Source organism: Tachypleus tridentatus, chromosome 3 (assembly GCF_004210375.1).
Source record: "Tachypleus tridentatus isolate NWPU-2018 chromosome 3, ASM421037v1, whole genome shotgun sequence".
Taxonomy (NCBI): domain Eukaryota; kingdom Metazoa; phylum Arthropoda; class Merostomata; order Xiphosura; family Limulidae; genus Tachypleus; species Tachypleus tridentatus.
The window spans coordinates 84,656,764-84,674,190 of record NC_134827.1 but is presented as its reverse complement, the minus strand read 5'-3'; the positions used below and the strand labels follow the sequence as shown (position 1 = coordinate 84,674,190).

Genomic DNA, 17,427 nt, shown 5'->3' with positions numbered 1-17,427 from the left:
TTCCGAAATTCGAGCAAAGTTACACAAGGACTTCTTAATTTTATATTGATGGACAAGAGCAAAGACAGCTTATCCACAACATTCATGGTTGAATCTTAGGATTCTGTGATCAACTGGAGAGATTCGACTATCAACTAGATAGCACACAAATACGGACCCAAAACGTAGGATATGATTTTGCATAACGGGTTGTGAACATCGGACCTTCGGATTAACAGTTTGGCACAATAACCAGTAGGCCACATCCAGCTGAGAAAAACAAAAGTTTTTGATTTAAATTCGCATATCAATCTTTGTCATAGTTAATAGTTTATATGAAGTGTAATTATTAATTACCATATCTTACGCCTTGAAAGATGCACTTTTTCTTTAAAAATACCATGAATATTTCATATGCATCTTCCAAGACATTACTTACCAATTACAAGTATTTCAATAGCATTAAACATTCAATTTAACTAATATTGTCGATATACTGTAAATAGTGTGGAGTATTTGACTGTATTTACTCAGAAGGTTGAAAAAAGTTAAGGCTGCTTCAAGGTGCTCATTAGTGAGTCAAAATACTTTTTCGTTAGAATTGTTTTTCCAAAATTAAGGCGCGTTTTACAAGGCCTAAGATACCGTAGTTTTTTAGCTGGCTGTTTTAGGGCAAAGCTACATTGGGTTACCTGCTGCGTGGAACAAATCTCCGGATTTTTAGCATTGTAAGTCAAACATCATAGGAACGAAACTGTAGCACAAATATTGATGAAAGCAACAACAAACATTTTAAATTTATGACTTCCATCCTGTTTATCCTTTCTTTCCTTTACACTTTCCAGTTTCGTTTTAATTTGCTATATACAGCAGAAGAATATTCGATTATTAAAATGAAACCTTTTTTTTTTTACTTGTACATAAGACAAAAAATAATTCTTCTAGAGGGTCAATAACTAATTTAACAACTCAACAATTTTATTTATTTCTTGAATAGAGATAAATATCTTATGGGCAGCTCATCAAGTCCACCACAGCTCGGAATATTATAATGTAACTACTGCTGTAAGACAGTCAGCCTTACAAAACTATTTAACTTGGGTAAGTATTTCTAGTTATTATTTCTTGTTGAAGCCTTTTTATAATAGTTTGTTTCTGAATTTCGAACAAAACAATACGAGAGCTATCTGCGCTAGCCGTCCCTAATTTAGTAGTGTAAGAGTAGAAGAGAAGGCACCTAGTTACCACCATCAACCGTCAACTCTTGGGCTACTCTTTTACCAACGAATAGTGGAATTGACCGTCACTTTATACCGTCTCTACAGCTAAAGAGGCGAGCATGTTTGGTGTGACAGAGATTCCAACACGCGACTATCAGATTGCGAGTCGAGCATCCTAACCACTTAAAATTAATATAAAAACAATAATCTCTAACTTTTAAACTGCTCATTTGCTTTTGGCCTCACGAAAGTCCTGTGAAAGACTGTTCTTGTACTGGTGGTAATTATGCAGGATTCAATCCTTGTTTTCCTCAATGAAGAAGTAGGTGCCATTCACTCAACTGGGTCTGATAATTTGTGGTGAATAGCAAACCAGTTTTCCCATCAAAAGAGTCCAGAATTAAATCCAAACCACTACTTAAAGAAGTCATTATTGGGCTTCTCTAAAGACAACAATATATTAAGTGGTAAAATATAGAATAACAACTACTTAGTAATTATAATATAGTAATAAAACATATTTTAGTACCTGAGTAATAATTAGACTTAGATGATTATTTAGGTTACCAGTAATTACGCCCCTCAGTGGCACGTTGGTATGTCTGCGGGCTTCCAACGTTAAAAATCGGGTTTCGACACCCTTGGTGGGCAAAGCACAAATATCTCATTGTGTAGCTTTATACTTAGTTCGAAACAACAATAACCAACCATGACAACAACTGATATCTCTTCCTTTCAACTCTGCCATAAGTACTGTAAAATGCAAACTTTTCTTTAACGTTAAATACCATGGTAGTTTTACGTTGGCTTAATTATTAGAATATCATGATTGGTCATGTAGTATAATGACATCATAGCATAATTGTATCTTCGTTGGTAGACCTCTCTGTCCCTGTGTACCCAGTATTTTCGTCGGCTCGGCATGATCAGATGGTTAAGGTGCTCGACTGGTAATCTAAACTCATCGAATCTCATATTGTTACGTTTATTACTTGAAGTTAAGTGCAAAGCTACACAATGGGCTATCCGTGCTCTAACCACCACGGGTATCGAAAACCGATTTTAGTATTTTAAGTCCACAGACATACTGCTCTGCCACTGGGGGCTACATTGTTAAGATATAATATTCATTGTACTTTTGTATTTTTGTGATTTTTATATATAATATAGTTTTTAGTTACATATATTCAAAATTCAGTATTTCAAGGCACTTTGTTATTTTATAGGCCACCTACTTAGATCAAAACCAAAAATCAACGGGTAATGAATATAGATAGATAATAGGGGTTATAGAGTTGTATGCATTTCTGAAGCTCGTTGTGTATTGTTTCGTTAGTTGAATTTAGATACACTCAACTAGCATCGTTAAACGATCTCTACAATAAAAGTATTGTAGTGAATATATATGAAATAACAAAACTATATATATACATTAACCATTCTAATCATTGTTGTTAAAATTAAATAAAGAATAGAGAACACATCGCATATGAAACACATAAATACCAGTTGTTACAATCAAGAACGATTAACTTCCACAGTTTCTCCCAGAAACAAATTGTTTCAAAGGTGTAACTTTAGAGGAATATTATACCTGAGATAAACTGGTGTTTCTTAGGTGTATAAATCTAAATAGTAACCTGTATCCTCACAAATTATATCAGGACAGAGCAAATAGTAAAGCCTATACCTAATGGTTATAACGTTACAATAAATAATAGCAATAAATAAGAAATTATTTATCAATATACATTGATCAATATACATGGGAAGTGTTCTTAAAGATAACTTGATGGAATTCTTTCTACTAGAAAATAAATCTGATAAAATATGAATAAACAAATAAGTTCTTTTTGAAACAAATAAATATAAAATACAATCCGTGCACCTATGCAGACAGAATGGCAGTCCTTCCTACTAAATGTTGTTTAGGTGTACAGCTTACTTTCCCTCAGGATCAGTGTGTATAAGAGGCATGGCGAAGCTTAGCCTCCACACAAATTAACCTTCCCTCACGGCACATTATTCTCACTACCTCGTAATTATTATACAGCACTTTTAAATAGAGAGATCGAACAGGGGTACATGAATCACTGAGTAAAATATGTTAATCTAGAAGCACGAGCTAACCATTCCCAATTATTCAATACCCCCACAGATCCCCAGTGGCTCAGCGGTATGTCTGTGGACTTACAACACTAAAAACCGGGTTTCGATACCCGTCGTGGGCAGAGCACAGATAGCCCATTGTGTAGCTTTGTACTTAATTCAAAACAACAACCTCAATACCCCCACATGTATCAAAAACAAAAGATTCAGTCGCCACCTATATTTAGGATTACTCTTTGTAAAACTAAAACATATTGTTCTCTAAAGACGTCTCCACTGGACGAGCTTCTAGCAGAAAAGTAGCAGAAGAAAACGTACTTGAATTAACTGGGTAAATTTGCTCTCTTTGTCCAGTTGGCAGCATCAAATTGTAACTTTTGTTTCATCACAGTTTTGATCAGCTGTAAAATTTACTCAATGTCACAATCGACCAGCATAGATGATTACAGTGTTATTCCTTTTAGCCAGCCCCGGCATGGCCAGATGGTTAAGGCACTCGACTCGTAATCTGAGGGTTGCGAGTTCGACTCCCTATCACACCAAACATGCTCACCCTTTCATCCGTGAGAACGTTATAATGCGACGGTCAATTAGTTGGAAAAAGAGTAGCCCAAGAGTTGGCGGTGGGTGGTGATGTCTAGCAGCCTTCCCTCTGGTCTTACACCGCTAAATTAGGGACGGCTAGCGCAGATAGCCCTCGTGTAGCTTTGCGCGAAATTCAAAATAAACAAACAATCATTTTAACCTAGAAGATAAATATTAACATATTCCGTCGAACAGAATAAACATCGCCTTCTACAAGTAACAAAAACACAAAGCAGCTTGGACAATGTGATGTGTTCTTAATGACCTTTTAAACCACCTGTTACTGCCAATACAACACAGAAGCTAAATAACTTAATCTTAATCACTAAAGTTTGTGCAAAACATATATATATTCCTGCACAATCCTTTTAAATAGGCAGCATAATGAACAATATTTCGTTCACTATTCCACCCGTGTACTCAGTAAATTATTTCGAATTGAATCTGATACCCCTTCCACAATATCTTCCATAAAAGTCCACTGGTTTCTCAATCGGAAGTCGTTATTGAATTGGTCAGTTTAATTATGCAACTAAATGTAATGGCCACGTATGTGGATTAGTCCACGAAAAACCCGCAGTAATAGATGGCACAGCCACTACTGCTGTGCCATCTACTTTTACTTATATAGTAAATATAAGTTAGAATTTTTGTATAGATCTTTAAAGAATTGTGGTTCGTTTAACTATTGCTTCTATTACTTTTTAATATAAATGTTTTATTCTGTTATTTTCTTCTTCTTTTACTTCACCTTTGACATCACAGCTTTTCCGTGCTTCACCCACATCCCTCCCAAGTCAACAGGCTTGCGGCACAAAAGAAATGGGCAAAGAGGACTATAGTCCATTGCATAGCTTTGCGGTTAGCAAGAACCAATCAGTTGTACCTCTTCTGTCTTGTTGTGTCAGTTCCTCTGTACATATTCAATAAATTCATTGATCACGTCTTCATCATAATTATTATTGTTCTTAACTCGTCTTTAAATGTTACGTTTCTTTCCTTTAAATTTAATTCCAATATTTTTAATTTCTTGCCTTTTTTCCTTACTTTTCTCATTTTCTCTCTTTTTTTTTGACTGGTCCATTAGCTCCTGTAAATACTTGACCACGCGGTCATCTTGAAAGTTGAAGTTTATCAAAATTGTTTTATTTACACCAAGATCATCTCTCTTTTGACATCAGTGTTGAAATGTGTTTTATCGTTAGAAGTTAAGTTTGGATTATTTAGTAAAAGTAATGTCCAGTCCAGTCCAGCCCACATAATTACAACTAATTAATTTATTATTTCAATAAGTTTTGCTACAACCATCTTCGCTTGTGGGCCCGACATGGCCAGGTGGGTTAAGGCATGCGACTCGTAATGTGAGGGTCGCGGGTTCGCATCCTTGTCGCACCAAACATGCTCGCCTTTTAAGCCATTATAATGTGACGGTCAATCCCACTATTCGTTGGTACAAGAGTAGCTCAAGAGTTGGCGGTGGGTGGTGATAACTAGCTGCCTTCCCTCTAGGCTTACACACTGATAAATTAGGGACGGCTAGCACAAATAGCCCTCGAGTAGCTTTGCGCGAAATTAAAAAAAAAAAAAACTTCGCTTGTAGGCGTAATTTCAAATACATAAACTTTTTGACATAAACCTCGAAAGGGACGTAAGCCTAATTCACAAATATAAAGTATACTTTCAAAATTTCTTTGGTAGTCGGTCGAGTAACTGAACAAACGTGATTATTCTCACTGTTAACATTGACCTGAATTGCTGACTGGTTATTCATTTAATTCTTCACAATAACTGACTACAAATTAACTACTCACTCGTACTTATCTCGTACTTGCCTTTCTCTGTTCGTTAATTCACTTAACTAATTTGCCTGATCGTAGCCCTCTAGCAAACAGCTTTTAAATTTAAACCTTAAAAACATAGTTTACATCAATACGCTTGCAGATATATATTTCCTTCGTGTTTCACTTCTTAGTGGGAGATGATCGAATCACGTCATGAAGTATAAATGCAAACTGCATCTGATCGTATAGAGATGCATATTTAAGGGTTGTCAGTTGCATTAATATAGACTCTAAGAGAGTATGCTTGAATACTGTCTTCATGTTCGTCTCTATGTCTTAAACTTACAGTCTCTGGCATATCGGAGATATTATTATGATATACTCCATAAGGGAATCTCGTTTTATGAAACATTACAAACAAGGTGATTGTTGGAATTAGGCTAATCATGAGGTCATCATACAGTTAATCAAATCTTTACTGAGGTACCAATATAATATTAGTGGAATTCAGATTGCATAGGGTATTTGCGGAGTATTCTTTATGCTCTTAACATTTTACTTTAGGACTTTAACAGAATGAAGACGACTTACTAACATAAACTAGTCTTAGCACAACAAACAGGTGATATAATTCAATGGCATGTATCACAGACATGTTACCACGTTATCAACAATAAAACGATAACAGTAATAAATGCATGATAAGGGTATAAACACTGTTAAGAAAATATTCATTTAACAGCGAAAAAAAGAAGTCATATTGACAGCCACTTCTAAAAAATATGTACGTCCAAACTGGAAATGTATTTATAACCATATTTATAAACTCTTTAAAAATAAATAAAGCACAAGGTATTAAACTTTCATGCTGCGAAGGATTTATTGCTTTATATATATTTTAATATCGATATTTTTAAGTGAAATTTATATTTAGAAATGTACATAACTTATAGTGTTAAATCCGTATTTCAAAATTCCAGAATATTCACTAAAGTTGTAGAAGATTTTCAAGCATAAAAATCAACAACAATGCACTAATATATATATCGTCAATATTGTTGTGCAAGCTGAAATTTCTAGAAACTTTCCTTATACTTATAAATGTAGCCAAAGCGACGTTTAGAAAGTACATATTCTTGGTTTGTCGTAAATGGTGTACTATAAACCTCGGAATTTTAACTGTGATTAACGCTTATTAACAGGAACTTGAGATATTTTACCAGGAACGTTTATAAATTTAGAACAGTACAAACCATTTAACTTCAGTGGATTCGTATCACACATTAGTATGTTTTACAAAGGCATTGTGTAACTTCGGCATTGAATAACTCATCGAGTGCTCAAATCACTTTCAATTTACCTCTTCTGGAATCTCAACATCCACCCACGTGTTTGCCGTGTGTGGCACCCGTGGAGAGGTGGACAGAATCCTGGTTAGTTGACGGTTCTAACCCTAACACACCACTTTGGTCTGCGGTAGTCACCCAAGGTCGATTGGCTGGTCCACTTGGGCGAGGGTAAACCAAGTACCAGTGTTGGGTTTTTTTCAACAGGTGTCTGATGCTGATGTTTGGGTATAGTGTTCACGAAAGCCTGGCGTTGCTGCGTTGTCCTTTTTTGGCATTGTCTGTTATAGCTCCATGGTGTGTGGGGATAGTGGACACTTAAATGCTCTTTCTTTATTATGGATCCCCCAAATCAAAATAAAATAAAATAATAAAAGCAAGTCATAGGTAAACGACCACGTTTTCAAGATTTTGAACAGCAATCTTTAATATCTTCAATACCTGTACCTCATTATCTGATATTACATTCTTTATCAGACAAATCTTTAGAGCAAATGTCTCCCTTTTTTTATTTAGAAGGGACGAGAGAGGCTTGCTCCAAAACACAGTGAAATCTACTGCAATCGAAGGGCATTGGAGACTATTGAGGGTACTCTCCATGCTACTTTGAATTCGTCACGAGGAGCTATGATTGAGAGGGAGTTGAAGAACATTCTTGAGTCAAAGATTCTCTCTGGTTCTTCAGCTAAGGCGTATCAGCAGTGCACCATATTTCCAGTCGGAAGGACGGGATAATACTACCTACGAATGCACTAATTTTGAAATTTACATCACCACATCCACCTACCACCATCAAGGCAAGTTATCTGAATTGTAAGGTATGGCCATATATTCCCAGCCTTCTCAGATGTTTTCAATGTCAGCAGTTCAGTCACTTGAATATATCATGATGTGGTTTCTTGACGTGTACTCATTGCAGTGCCTACAAATGCAAAATGGACCTTCATTATGTTAATTGTAGTGGCTCTCACCCCTCTTACTTTCGTTCTTGCCCTAAGTAGGTGGAGAAATAGATACACCATTTCAAAATTGCTCACAAAATACGTTACCCCGAGGCTTAAAAGTAACTGTCCACCGCTCCACCTCCGACAAGTGCTGCTTTACTCATTTCTACTACTACAGTGAGGGTGCAGAAAGATCTGTCTGTCTCCGACAGATTTATTTTCAAACTACATAAAGAGTCTTTCACCATTCGTGGTCAAGAGGGTTGACAAGCTAATGTCAACACCTACCTTTGTCTCCGCCATTCTTTTCAGTGACTTTCTAGATCATCTTCCTTTGGCTCTGACTTCTGGCGTTTCCTCGTGTCTATCTTCTTTAGTCCTGAGTTGTCGAATGAATATTCTTTCTTAATCTCAATTGCTGAACTCTAATCTACTCGCAGAGACCTCCCATTCGATGAAGGGCCGAATTTATGGAGGTCCAAAGACCTCGTTCTAATAAAGAAAAACGACGTGGTCTTAAACCAAAAGGTTCTCCACGCAGTTCTACACCTAAACAAAATCGGCCACATTGATACAATGAAACTGTCGAGGTATCCATTCCAATGTAGATGACATTAAAGATTTGGTTTATTCTTATCATTCTGTGTGTGTGTCTCTTTATAGAAAACGTTTCTAAAACCTGTCAATACAGTCGCCTTCCAGCAGTTTTCTTTGTACAGAAATGACAGGTTGTGTGGTGGACAATTGCATGAAGGGTGGCACTGCTTATCGATTAGCATGTGCCTGCCCTGTCTTTGTCACTCGATACATCCTTAAAGGCCGGAGCCAATCGTGGTTCCTTGGGTCAATCCATCACTGTTTGTTCTTTCTACCTGTTTTCTGGAGAGACCAATGATCAATTAGACCTTGAAGCTCTCATTGAGCAGTTGCCGTCCTCCCTTTTAATCCTCGGGAATTTTGATGGATATAATCCCCTCTAAGGTGGTGCTGATATTGATGGGAGGAGTCATTCTATGAAGCATATTCTCTCTGATCACGATCTTTCTCTCTTAAATACTGGTTCTTATACTTATTTTCATGCACCTAGTTAGTCTTTTACTGTTACTGATATTTCTATCTGCTCCCCTTCACTTTTCTTTCGTTTCTCTTAGGGGTTGACAGTGACTCATGGGGCAGTGATCATTTTTCTTCATTTTGAGGTAAACTGGCCGTGGTCGAAGCCACCCGACCCGTGTGCATTCAGTAAAAGCTTGACTAGACCAACTGGCCCTCTTTCACTGCTCTCTTTGAACTTGATCTTGCCGTCGTCTGTAAGCCATCAACAGACGTCTGTGTGGTAGCAATGACTGACTGTATTATCCAAACAGCTGCTCAATATATTCCTAAAACCTCAATATGGCATGGAAGGCTCAAAAATGGGTCTGGGATACCTTTCATAGATATCCTACACTTTTAAATTGCATCATTTTTCAGCAGGCCTGTACACATGCTCGGCAGCTAAGATATCAAAGCCAGAAGGAATTTTGGATTAAGTTCACAACTAGCATCTCTTCTACCACCAGTTCCAATGTCATATGGGACAAAACTTGGAAGGTCAGTGGGCAGTATACTTCTGCCCTTCCTTTGGAACTTACTCTTTAAAGACAGGGAAGTTGATAGCGCCTAGAGCATCGTCAATACTATCGGTGAAAGCTTTTATCGTGCATCTAGCACTTCTGCTTCATCCACCACATTTTATAACCATCAAGGCTCAAGCAGAGCGATCACCTCTTTCCTTTCGAGTTCCATGATTATAATCGCCCCTTTACATTGATGGAAATAAAGCTTGCTCTTCATTGGTCTGGGAGTACATCGTTCACACCTGATGATATTCACTACAAGATGCTGCGCCATCTTTCTCCTGCTTCTATTGCTATTCTTCTGGTTGTTTTTAACCGGATTTGGTAGGAGAATGCTTTTCCTAATGCTTGGTGCCAGGCTACTGTCCTCTCTTTTTCTAAGCCTGGGAAGGATCCCAAAATTCAATCAAACTACTGTTCAACTGTTTTGACGAGCTGTCTCTGTAAGATCTTAGTGAGGATGGTCAATGTTTGTCTTCTTTGGTTCCTAGAATCAAATAACCTCTCTCATTCACTTAATATGGGTTTCGACGACAGTGCTCCACTGTAAACCACCTGATTTGACTTGAAACGTCAATCAGGAACACCTTTCTCGAGTAACAACATTTTTTCTGTATTTTTTATCTTAAGAAGACTTATGATACTACGTGGATGTCTGGCATTCTATTGGATCTCCATTCATAAATATGGTGTGGCCATTTGTCCATTTTTATTAAACATTTTTAATGGAATGATGATTCCACGTCCGTGTAGGTTCGACACCTTCCTGTTCTTTCCCATAGGAACTTGGAGACCCTCGGGGCTGTCTTGAGTGTCGCACTTTTTATCATAAAGATTAATGCTATCACTGGACAACTCCCTTCTAAATTCCCAAACGGACTTTATGTCAACGACTTCCACATTCATGTTAGCCGTTGAGCATGAGACTTATTGAGTGGCAGCTAAAGAGTGCCATCAATCACTTACTGAAGTGAGCCACAGCAAATGGTTTTACATTTTCTCTCTCTAAAACCGTTTGTATGCACTTTTGCCATCAACAAAATGTTCATTCTGATCCTGAGTTTCATCTTAGTAAAGATGTGCTTTGTGTGGTCCCTGAGGCAAAGTTTTTATAGCTTATACTTGGCCATAAACTGACTTTCATTCCGCAGATCAAGCAGCTATACATCAAGTGTACAAGTCGCTGAACATCCTCTGTGTTCTCTCTTTCACCTCTTGAGGAGCGAATCAATGTTCTATACTCTGTGTGCTCTGTTATGGTTTGTTGTGGTTTGGTGATTGCACAAAGGATTATCTCTACAGTTTCTGTTTTCATTGCCAAATTTTACACTATTTTTCTCGCCCTGGATCATGTAAAAGCTATGCAGTACACTATTTCTACTATTTATATCGACTCGTTTAGCTCTCTACTAGCCCTAGAATCGCTTCACGTTAGTTCCCACCCTATTATCGTTGATATTCAAAACCGTATAACCCATTTCTCTTTATAATCCATTTCTACCCGATTCTCCTGAATACCGGGCTGCATCGTTATTCGCGGGAACGAACTCGCTGACTCCGCAGCCAAGTCCATTTGCTCTGGTATCATCACTGCTGTGCCTGTTCCATACATGGACTATGGTCTTTTATTCAAGGCTTGGCTCCGTACCATTTCACAATCGAGTTGGAGTGAACAAAGTGATAACAGGCTTTACCAGATCAAACCTTCTGTTGCTCTTTGGCCTTCTTGCTTCTATAAGGATCGGAAGGAGGAAGTTGTTTTGGCTAGGCTACGCATTGGTCATTGTTTTTATATAATTGTTTTCTTTTATCTGAGACTGATGCGCCAATATATGGTCTGTGTGACACTCATATAACAATAACCCACATTTTACTGCCTTGCCGTCGTTACACAGTGAGCGAGCGCACCATTTTAAATATGTTTTTACTATGGGTTCAGCTCTAACGTTAGACAGTCCACCTAAGTTGTGTTTTTAAATTTTTAAGGACCATCAATCTTCCTTATTCTATTTAAATTTTTAATTCAAAAATTAGTCCTTGTTTTGTTTTAACAAAATTCCTTTTTACGCGTTATAATAATTTTATTTTTAATTGTTTACCGGTTGTTTGGCACAAATACCCCAGTTACTTTACGCCAATGAACGTCAAACAACCAACTAACCTCTAAACCATTGTACATGTTATGATAAGGTTAAAGCATCTATTCTCGAGGCATACAAGTTAGTACAAAAGGCTTATTGTAAAATGTTTCAAGGTTATCACAAGCAAAATAATCAAACTTATATGGAATTCGCCAACGCAAAATAAGTTTATTTTACATATTGGTAGCAGTTTCGACAAACTAAGATAATTATGTCTTACTAACTAATTCGAACGTTTTGCACGTGACAACCTCAAAACTTACTTGAATAAAAACAAAATTGACACACTACAGGAAACAACTTCTCTTTCTGATGATTTCACTTTTATACATATCCCATTGTCACGACCTAGTAGCAATTAGATAACGTACAAACAGACAAAAACATATTTGTATGCTTTGTATGTATAGATTTCATTAAAATATATATTAAGTACTTGTTTGCAAATAGAATCCCCTCCTTCAAGTCCTTATGACATTTAATTATGTCAGGTATACTGCCAAGATATATTTGTAGGGGGTGAAATTATTAGTTACTATGGCTGAATGTTAGACTTAATATGTAAGGACAACCAGACTAGTTAGTTAGACTTATAGAATCAGTTTTATGGAATGTGTGACTTACATTTAAATAGGGTAGGGACTGGCGTTTTTGCTAGGGCGTCTGTAGCTCCAGTCAGGCCCAGGTTTTAGGCTACATAGGTCGTAATAAAGTGGACAGCTAGTGTAGTTGAGAGAATTAACAGGGAGGTAAGATACCTGATTCATAAGTCTTGTAAAATGAAGAACCATAGAAAACCGGTTACTAAGTACTTTTACTGGGTAGCTCATAGTAAAGATTTGTACCAGTAGCTTTTGTTTGTTTTTACAGAGATTGTTTAAATTCATATATATATTTCAGATGCTTTGTTTATTTAAACATGGCTTGTTTCTTTTAAGATGTTCTATCTACCTTTGGCCCTGGGAATTCCTCCATCTGTCTTTCTGATTCATCAGCAATTTAATCTCATCTACCAGTTCTGGATTCACACAGAGGTAAGAAAATCCAAAATATACATTCTACTTACAACCTTAATGTGATTGTGAGTAATTTGATGTTTCGTTCTTCAACTATAAAGGAATAGGAGCTAATTCAAATAATTAAAAATGTTGTATTGCTATACGTAGTTAGGGCTCAACTAAAATATTACTAGAGAAGACCATGCCCCAAATACACATGGTGAAATGAGTTATTAAAAAACACCTTACTAGGTATACGTAAGGGGTTAACCCCATAAAAGTGTTATATTGATGAGAGGACAGTGGAGCATTTTAATCACTCTTGATCACGAGAAATACACTTGAAATAAAAATGTATCTCAGAACGGCTGGTATGGATATTAACACTTTTATTAATAAGCAGAGAACAAAGTTTCGACTTTCTCGGGTCATCTTCAGGTTAAAAAGATGACCTAGGAAGGTCGAAACGTTATTCTTTCCTTATCAATAAATGTGTTAATATCCATACTAGCCGTTCTGAGATACATTTCAGTCACTATTTGTAGCACACAGAAGACATTAAAAGGATATAATACACTTCTGTGTATAAGGGCCAAATCTGAAGGTAAAGTGAAGATACGGAATGTGTAAAATTTACAGGTAACTAATATCATTTCTGTAATAATTGGATGATAACAAAATGAATACGAATGAAATATATTTAGCAGTGTTTGGACACTTTAACACACAAAAATGAATGATATAAAATTCATATCAATCTTATTAAACATAAAATTTCATCTCTTTTAACCTAAAACTTGCTTTGCTTCAATTTTAAATTTAAATGTATTTTCATCATTTTATATAAATAATTGTTATACATAATGTAACACATATGACCTAATGAGTATACTTACAAAAGTTACTGTTTGGAAAGAAACATATTTTATTTGAAATGCTATTATACAGATGTTGTAAAAACTGATATTAGGATGATTTTTGGAGCCTCATCGCTTTGTTGCATTCCATGTTATCATATCCAGTTATTTTGAAAATAACTCTACAGTGTAGTTTCCATTACCAAAGACCATCAACTCAAAGGCAGACTGCCACTCCCTAGTAGCTCTTTATAAGCTATCTAGCATACAAGGATTATGGCTTCCCAGCATCCATTTTAACAATCTAATAACAAATATCCCTAGTTTCTACATATGGCAACTTAACCAAAATATTTCAATTGCTCAAGGTATTTGCAAGTTGAATGAAAATGTTGCGGAAGCAACTTGTGTACATATGAACTATACTGCTTTTCCAGACAGAGATTATTCTTGATTATGTTATATACTACTATCCACAGGGACATATTAATGGTTTTTCTCACTGACCTTTGTATTTTTGGACATTTACCTGTATTATATTTAAAGGTCCCATGCTTTAATTAATTACCACAGCTAGGGTATCACTTGTCACAGATTTTGTTTTGGATTGTTCTGGCTTCTAAGTTGATATATATTCCGTTGTTTTCCAATGCCATTTTTGAAATTGCAAATTCATGATGTAAATACATCCTTTTTAATATTAGTGTATGAGTATTTTATGTTGGAAAAGACTGTTACAACCCTTTTCTAAAAGTGGGTAATTTCGATAGCATCACACACATTGTATAAAATTCCAAATGGAATGAAAATGTAGTTACGATGCATGCCATTTTATCACAATTTTATAATGACTACGGTAGTCATACCACTTGCATATTTACACATTCAAATTCATTTTACATCTAAGAGCCTCAGTCCTTTGTAAACATTCATGTCACTGGAAATATATCTATGAATTTTGAAGTTAGCAAGCCAAGTTGAAATCCATGAGATACCATAAAGCATTCCCTACACTTTAAACTATGAATACGTGTCAATCACAACCCCTCAAGCGTGGATGGTGGATAATAGGATGCTACTAACTGGCTTTTTGGCCTCTGGTCAGAAATTCAAATTTAATAATGACAAGTAGACTTGACGTTGTCATAAATACGAATCACAAAATACTGTTTGTACGTAGGAAAGTGGGTATTTTCCAATTTTATTGTATATGTATTAACTATTATTTTTCACTTTGAACAATTTATCATTTTGAAAAACTAAAAATAAATGAAATAAAATTATAGTTTGAAAATTTCGTTTTTAATAAAAAAATTGACTGAGAAAAAAAGTGTTTTCAAAAGTGTAGTTAATTATAACTGTTTAATTGTTATGTTACAGCTTATTAGGAACCTCGGACCACTGGAATACATTCTTAACACCCCTCGTCACCATCGTGTCCATCATGGTAATTTTTAGTATACTAATTTATAAACATATATGCAAAACTAAGCCGGGTGCAACCAATAATTTCTTGATATCCGACATCTGTGATAATCACTCAACTACCCAGGCTTTGTTTTTAAAACAAGTGTCCATTTTTATTTAATAGAATTAGTCAAAAGCCAATACAAGAGGAATAACTATTTTTACTGTACTTCAAATGAACTTTCATTTTCCAAAAAATATTGTAAGGTTTTGAAAATTAACAAAATCGAGATTTTTTTTTTGCACTGAATGTCGTACTTTTAGAATTTTTATTTAAAAAATTAGGTTAAACATAGTAGTAAAAATTATTATAAGAATATTTGAGAAAATAAAACATTTGTTGTTTATAGGTGTGCATATTTAAAACAACTTTTAAATCATGGTCGTATTTGCAAGAATATTATTTTTCAGGAACTCTTCATACGATTACGCAGCTTAAATTATGGACAATCTAGACCAGAGGTGGGCAACTTATTTTTCATAGTAGCCACAACTGTGGCTAATGAAAACAACGTTGGCCATACTATTAAAAAAAAAAAATTGAAAGATATTAATTTAATCAAAGTAATTGCATCTCAACTAACCTTTAATGTGAAAATTCATGGTGGTTTTCATCAACAAGTTTTGTGAAATTTGGCTTAATATCTATGCTCAATGAGCGTCATAGCTCTGCTTCTAAATTTATGTCAGTAAGCCGAGATCTGTATCTAGACTTGAGAAAATCTAGCGTGGAAATGTTGATTCGCACATCCATGTGGATCCAAACATGGAAAATAATTTCAAAATAGCTGTCTTTAAATTTAGAAAACTCTCATTTATCAAAATAGTGAGCCACATCTTTCTGATAGAACGTTTTTGTTTACCTTTTATGTGTTCTACACTTTGCAGAGTAAGCATTTCGTCTTCAAATCCACACTTATCCAATGACTAAAAAGATGTAATTTGCTTAGTGAAATTTCCTGAGTCAAATTGAAATGGATCTTGAAAAATTCAAATATCAATTTCAAATTCAAAGAAACGTGATTCAAATTTTTGTGATAGATTTTTGATCCAGTTTACATAGAGATCATCTTTAGCATCAAAGAAATCATAGTCCTTATTATTTTTCAGAAAATTATTCAACTTTTCAAAATGTGTCAAATCATTTTTTATAATTGTTTCACAAGGAAGTTTAGCTTTATTGAAATTCATGAATAGACCGTAATTTCTTATTTTACTTCTTCCCTGAAGCTTGGTATTCAAGTGAACAATCATGTCGCACAGAAAGTGCAAATCACACTACCATGATAAAGTTTCAATTTCAGGAAAATTTTCAATCTTACCATTTTCAACCAGATACTCTCTTATTTGAGGAAATAAGGAAGTAAATCCTTCCAAGACTTTTTCTCTACTTAACCATTTTACATTTGCAAAATCAGTAAGATCATCAAAAGTACAGTTACTGCTTTTCTTCAAAGACTTAACAAACTGTCGATGGATAAAAGAGCTTCCACTTCTAATATAATTAACAATTTTTACTACAATGTCCATCAAATTTTTCAATTCATTACTTTTAGACATCTGAGCACATAAATTTTCCTGATGCAAAATACAATGAAAAGATAGCAGCATGGATTCAGATTATTTTCAATTATATGCTGCTTCAAAGGAGAAATAAATCCTAATTATGCCCCAGTCGTGGCGAGAGCACCGTCTGTTGTGACAGAAACCAGTTTTTTAATCCAGATTGGATGTTTTTGTCGTTTCAAAGATGTTTTTTTTCACATGTTCGATCTCGTAATCCAGAAAGACAAAGCATTTTTTCCCTCACTTGAAGATCTGAAGTTACATATCGAACCCTAAATGTCAACTGTGCAATGTCACTAACCTCTGTTAACTCATCTAGTGCTAAAGACAAATACAGTTGTTAAAGCAACTGATTTTCTATGTCTTTCGCTAACTACAGCATTTTGCGAACAATTGTTCTTCGACTTAATTGAAAATTATTTACCTTTTGAAGAATATCATCTTTTATTTTTGAATCATAACCTCCAACAGAGTTTCAATGACCACAATCAATACTTCTTTTACTAGTCTAGCATCAGAAAAATATTTCTTTTTTCAGGTATAAGCTAAGCTACTTTATAGCTGGCTAACTTAACTGGTTCTAGTGATGATAAAAATCTTTTTAGGCGTTCCCTTTGTTCATAAAGTTGTGTTTTCAGATGGCTAATTTCATTCATACGATTTTTGCTATCAACTGGAAATTTTACAGCAAATTCGTTGTGAAAATTGTTAAAGTATTGCTTAAAGTGTGTACTTTATTATTCCTAAAACCTTTGTTACACAAAAGACAACACACTGACTTATTATTTGCTTCAATCACTGCAAATTTCAACTCC

At 35.3% G+C, this 17,427-nt stretch overlaps 1 protein-coding gene across 1 annotated transcript in view; it reads left to right on the top strand.

Annotated features, from left to right (window-relative positions):
* Positions 1 to 17,427, top strand: part of LOC143247381 (alkylglycerol monooxygenase-like) — a 51,980-nt gene that overhangs the window by 20,995 nt on the left and 13,558 nt on the right. The window contains exons 5-7 of the mRNA XM_076495375.1: positions 977 to 1,080; positions 12,663 to 12,758; positions 14,960 to 15,026. Coding sequence (XP_076351490.1) covers positions 977 to 1,080; positions 12,663 to 12,758; positions 14,960 to 15,026 — 267 coding nt within the window. The remainder of the gene's footprint in view (positions 1 to 976; positions 1,081 to 12,662; positions 12,759 to 14,959; positions 15,027 to 17,427) is intronic.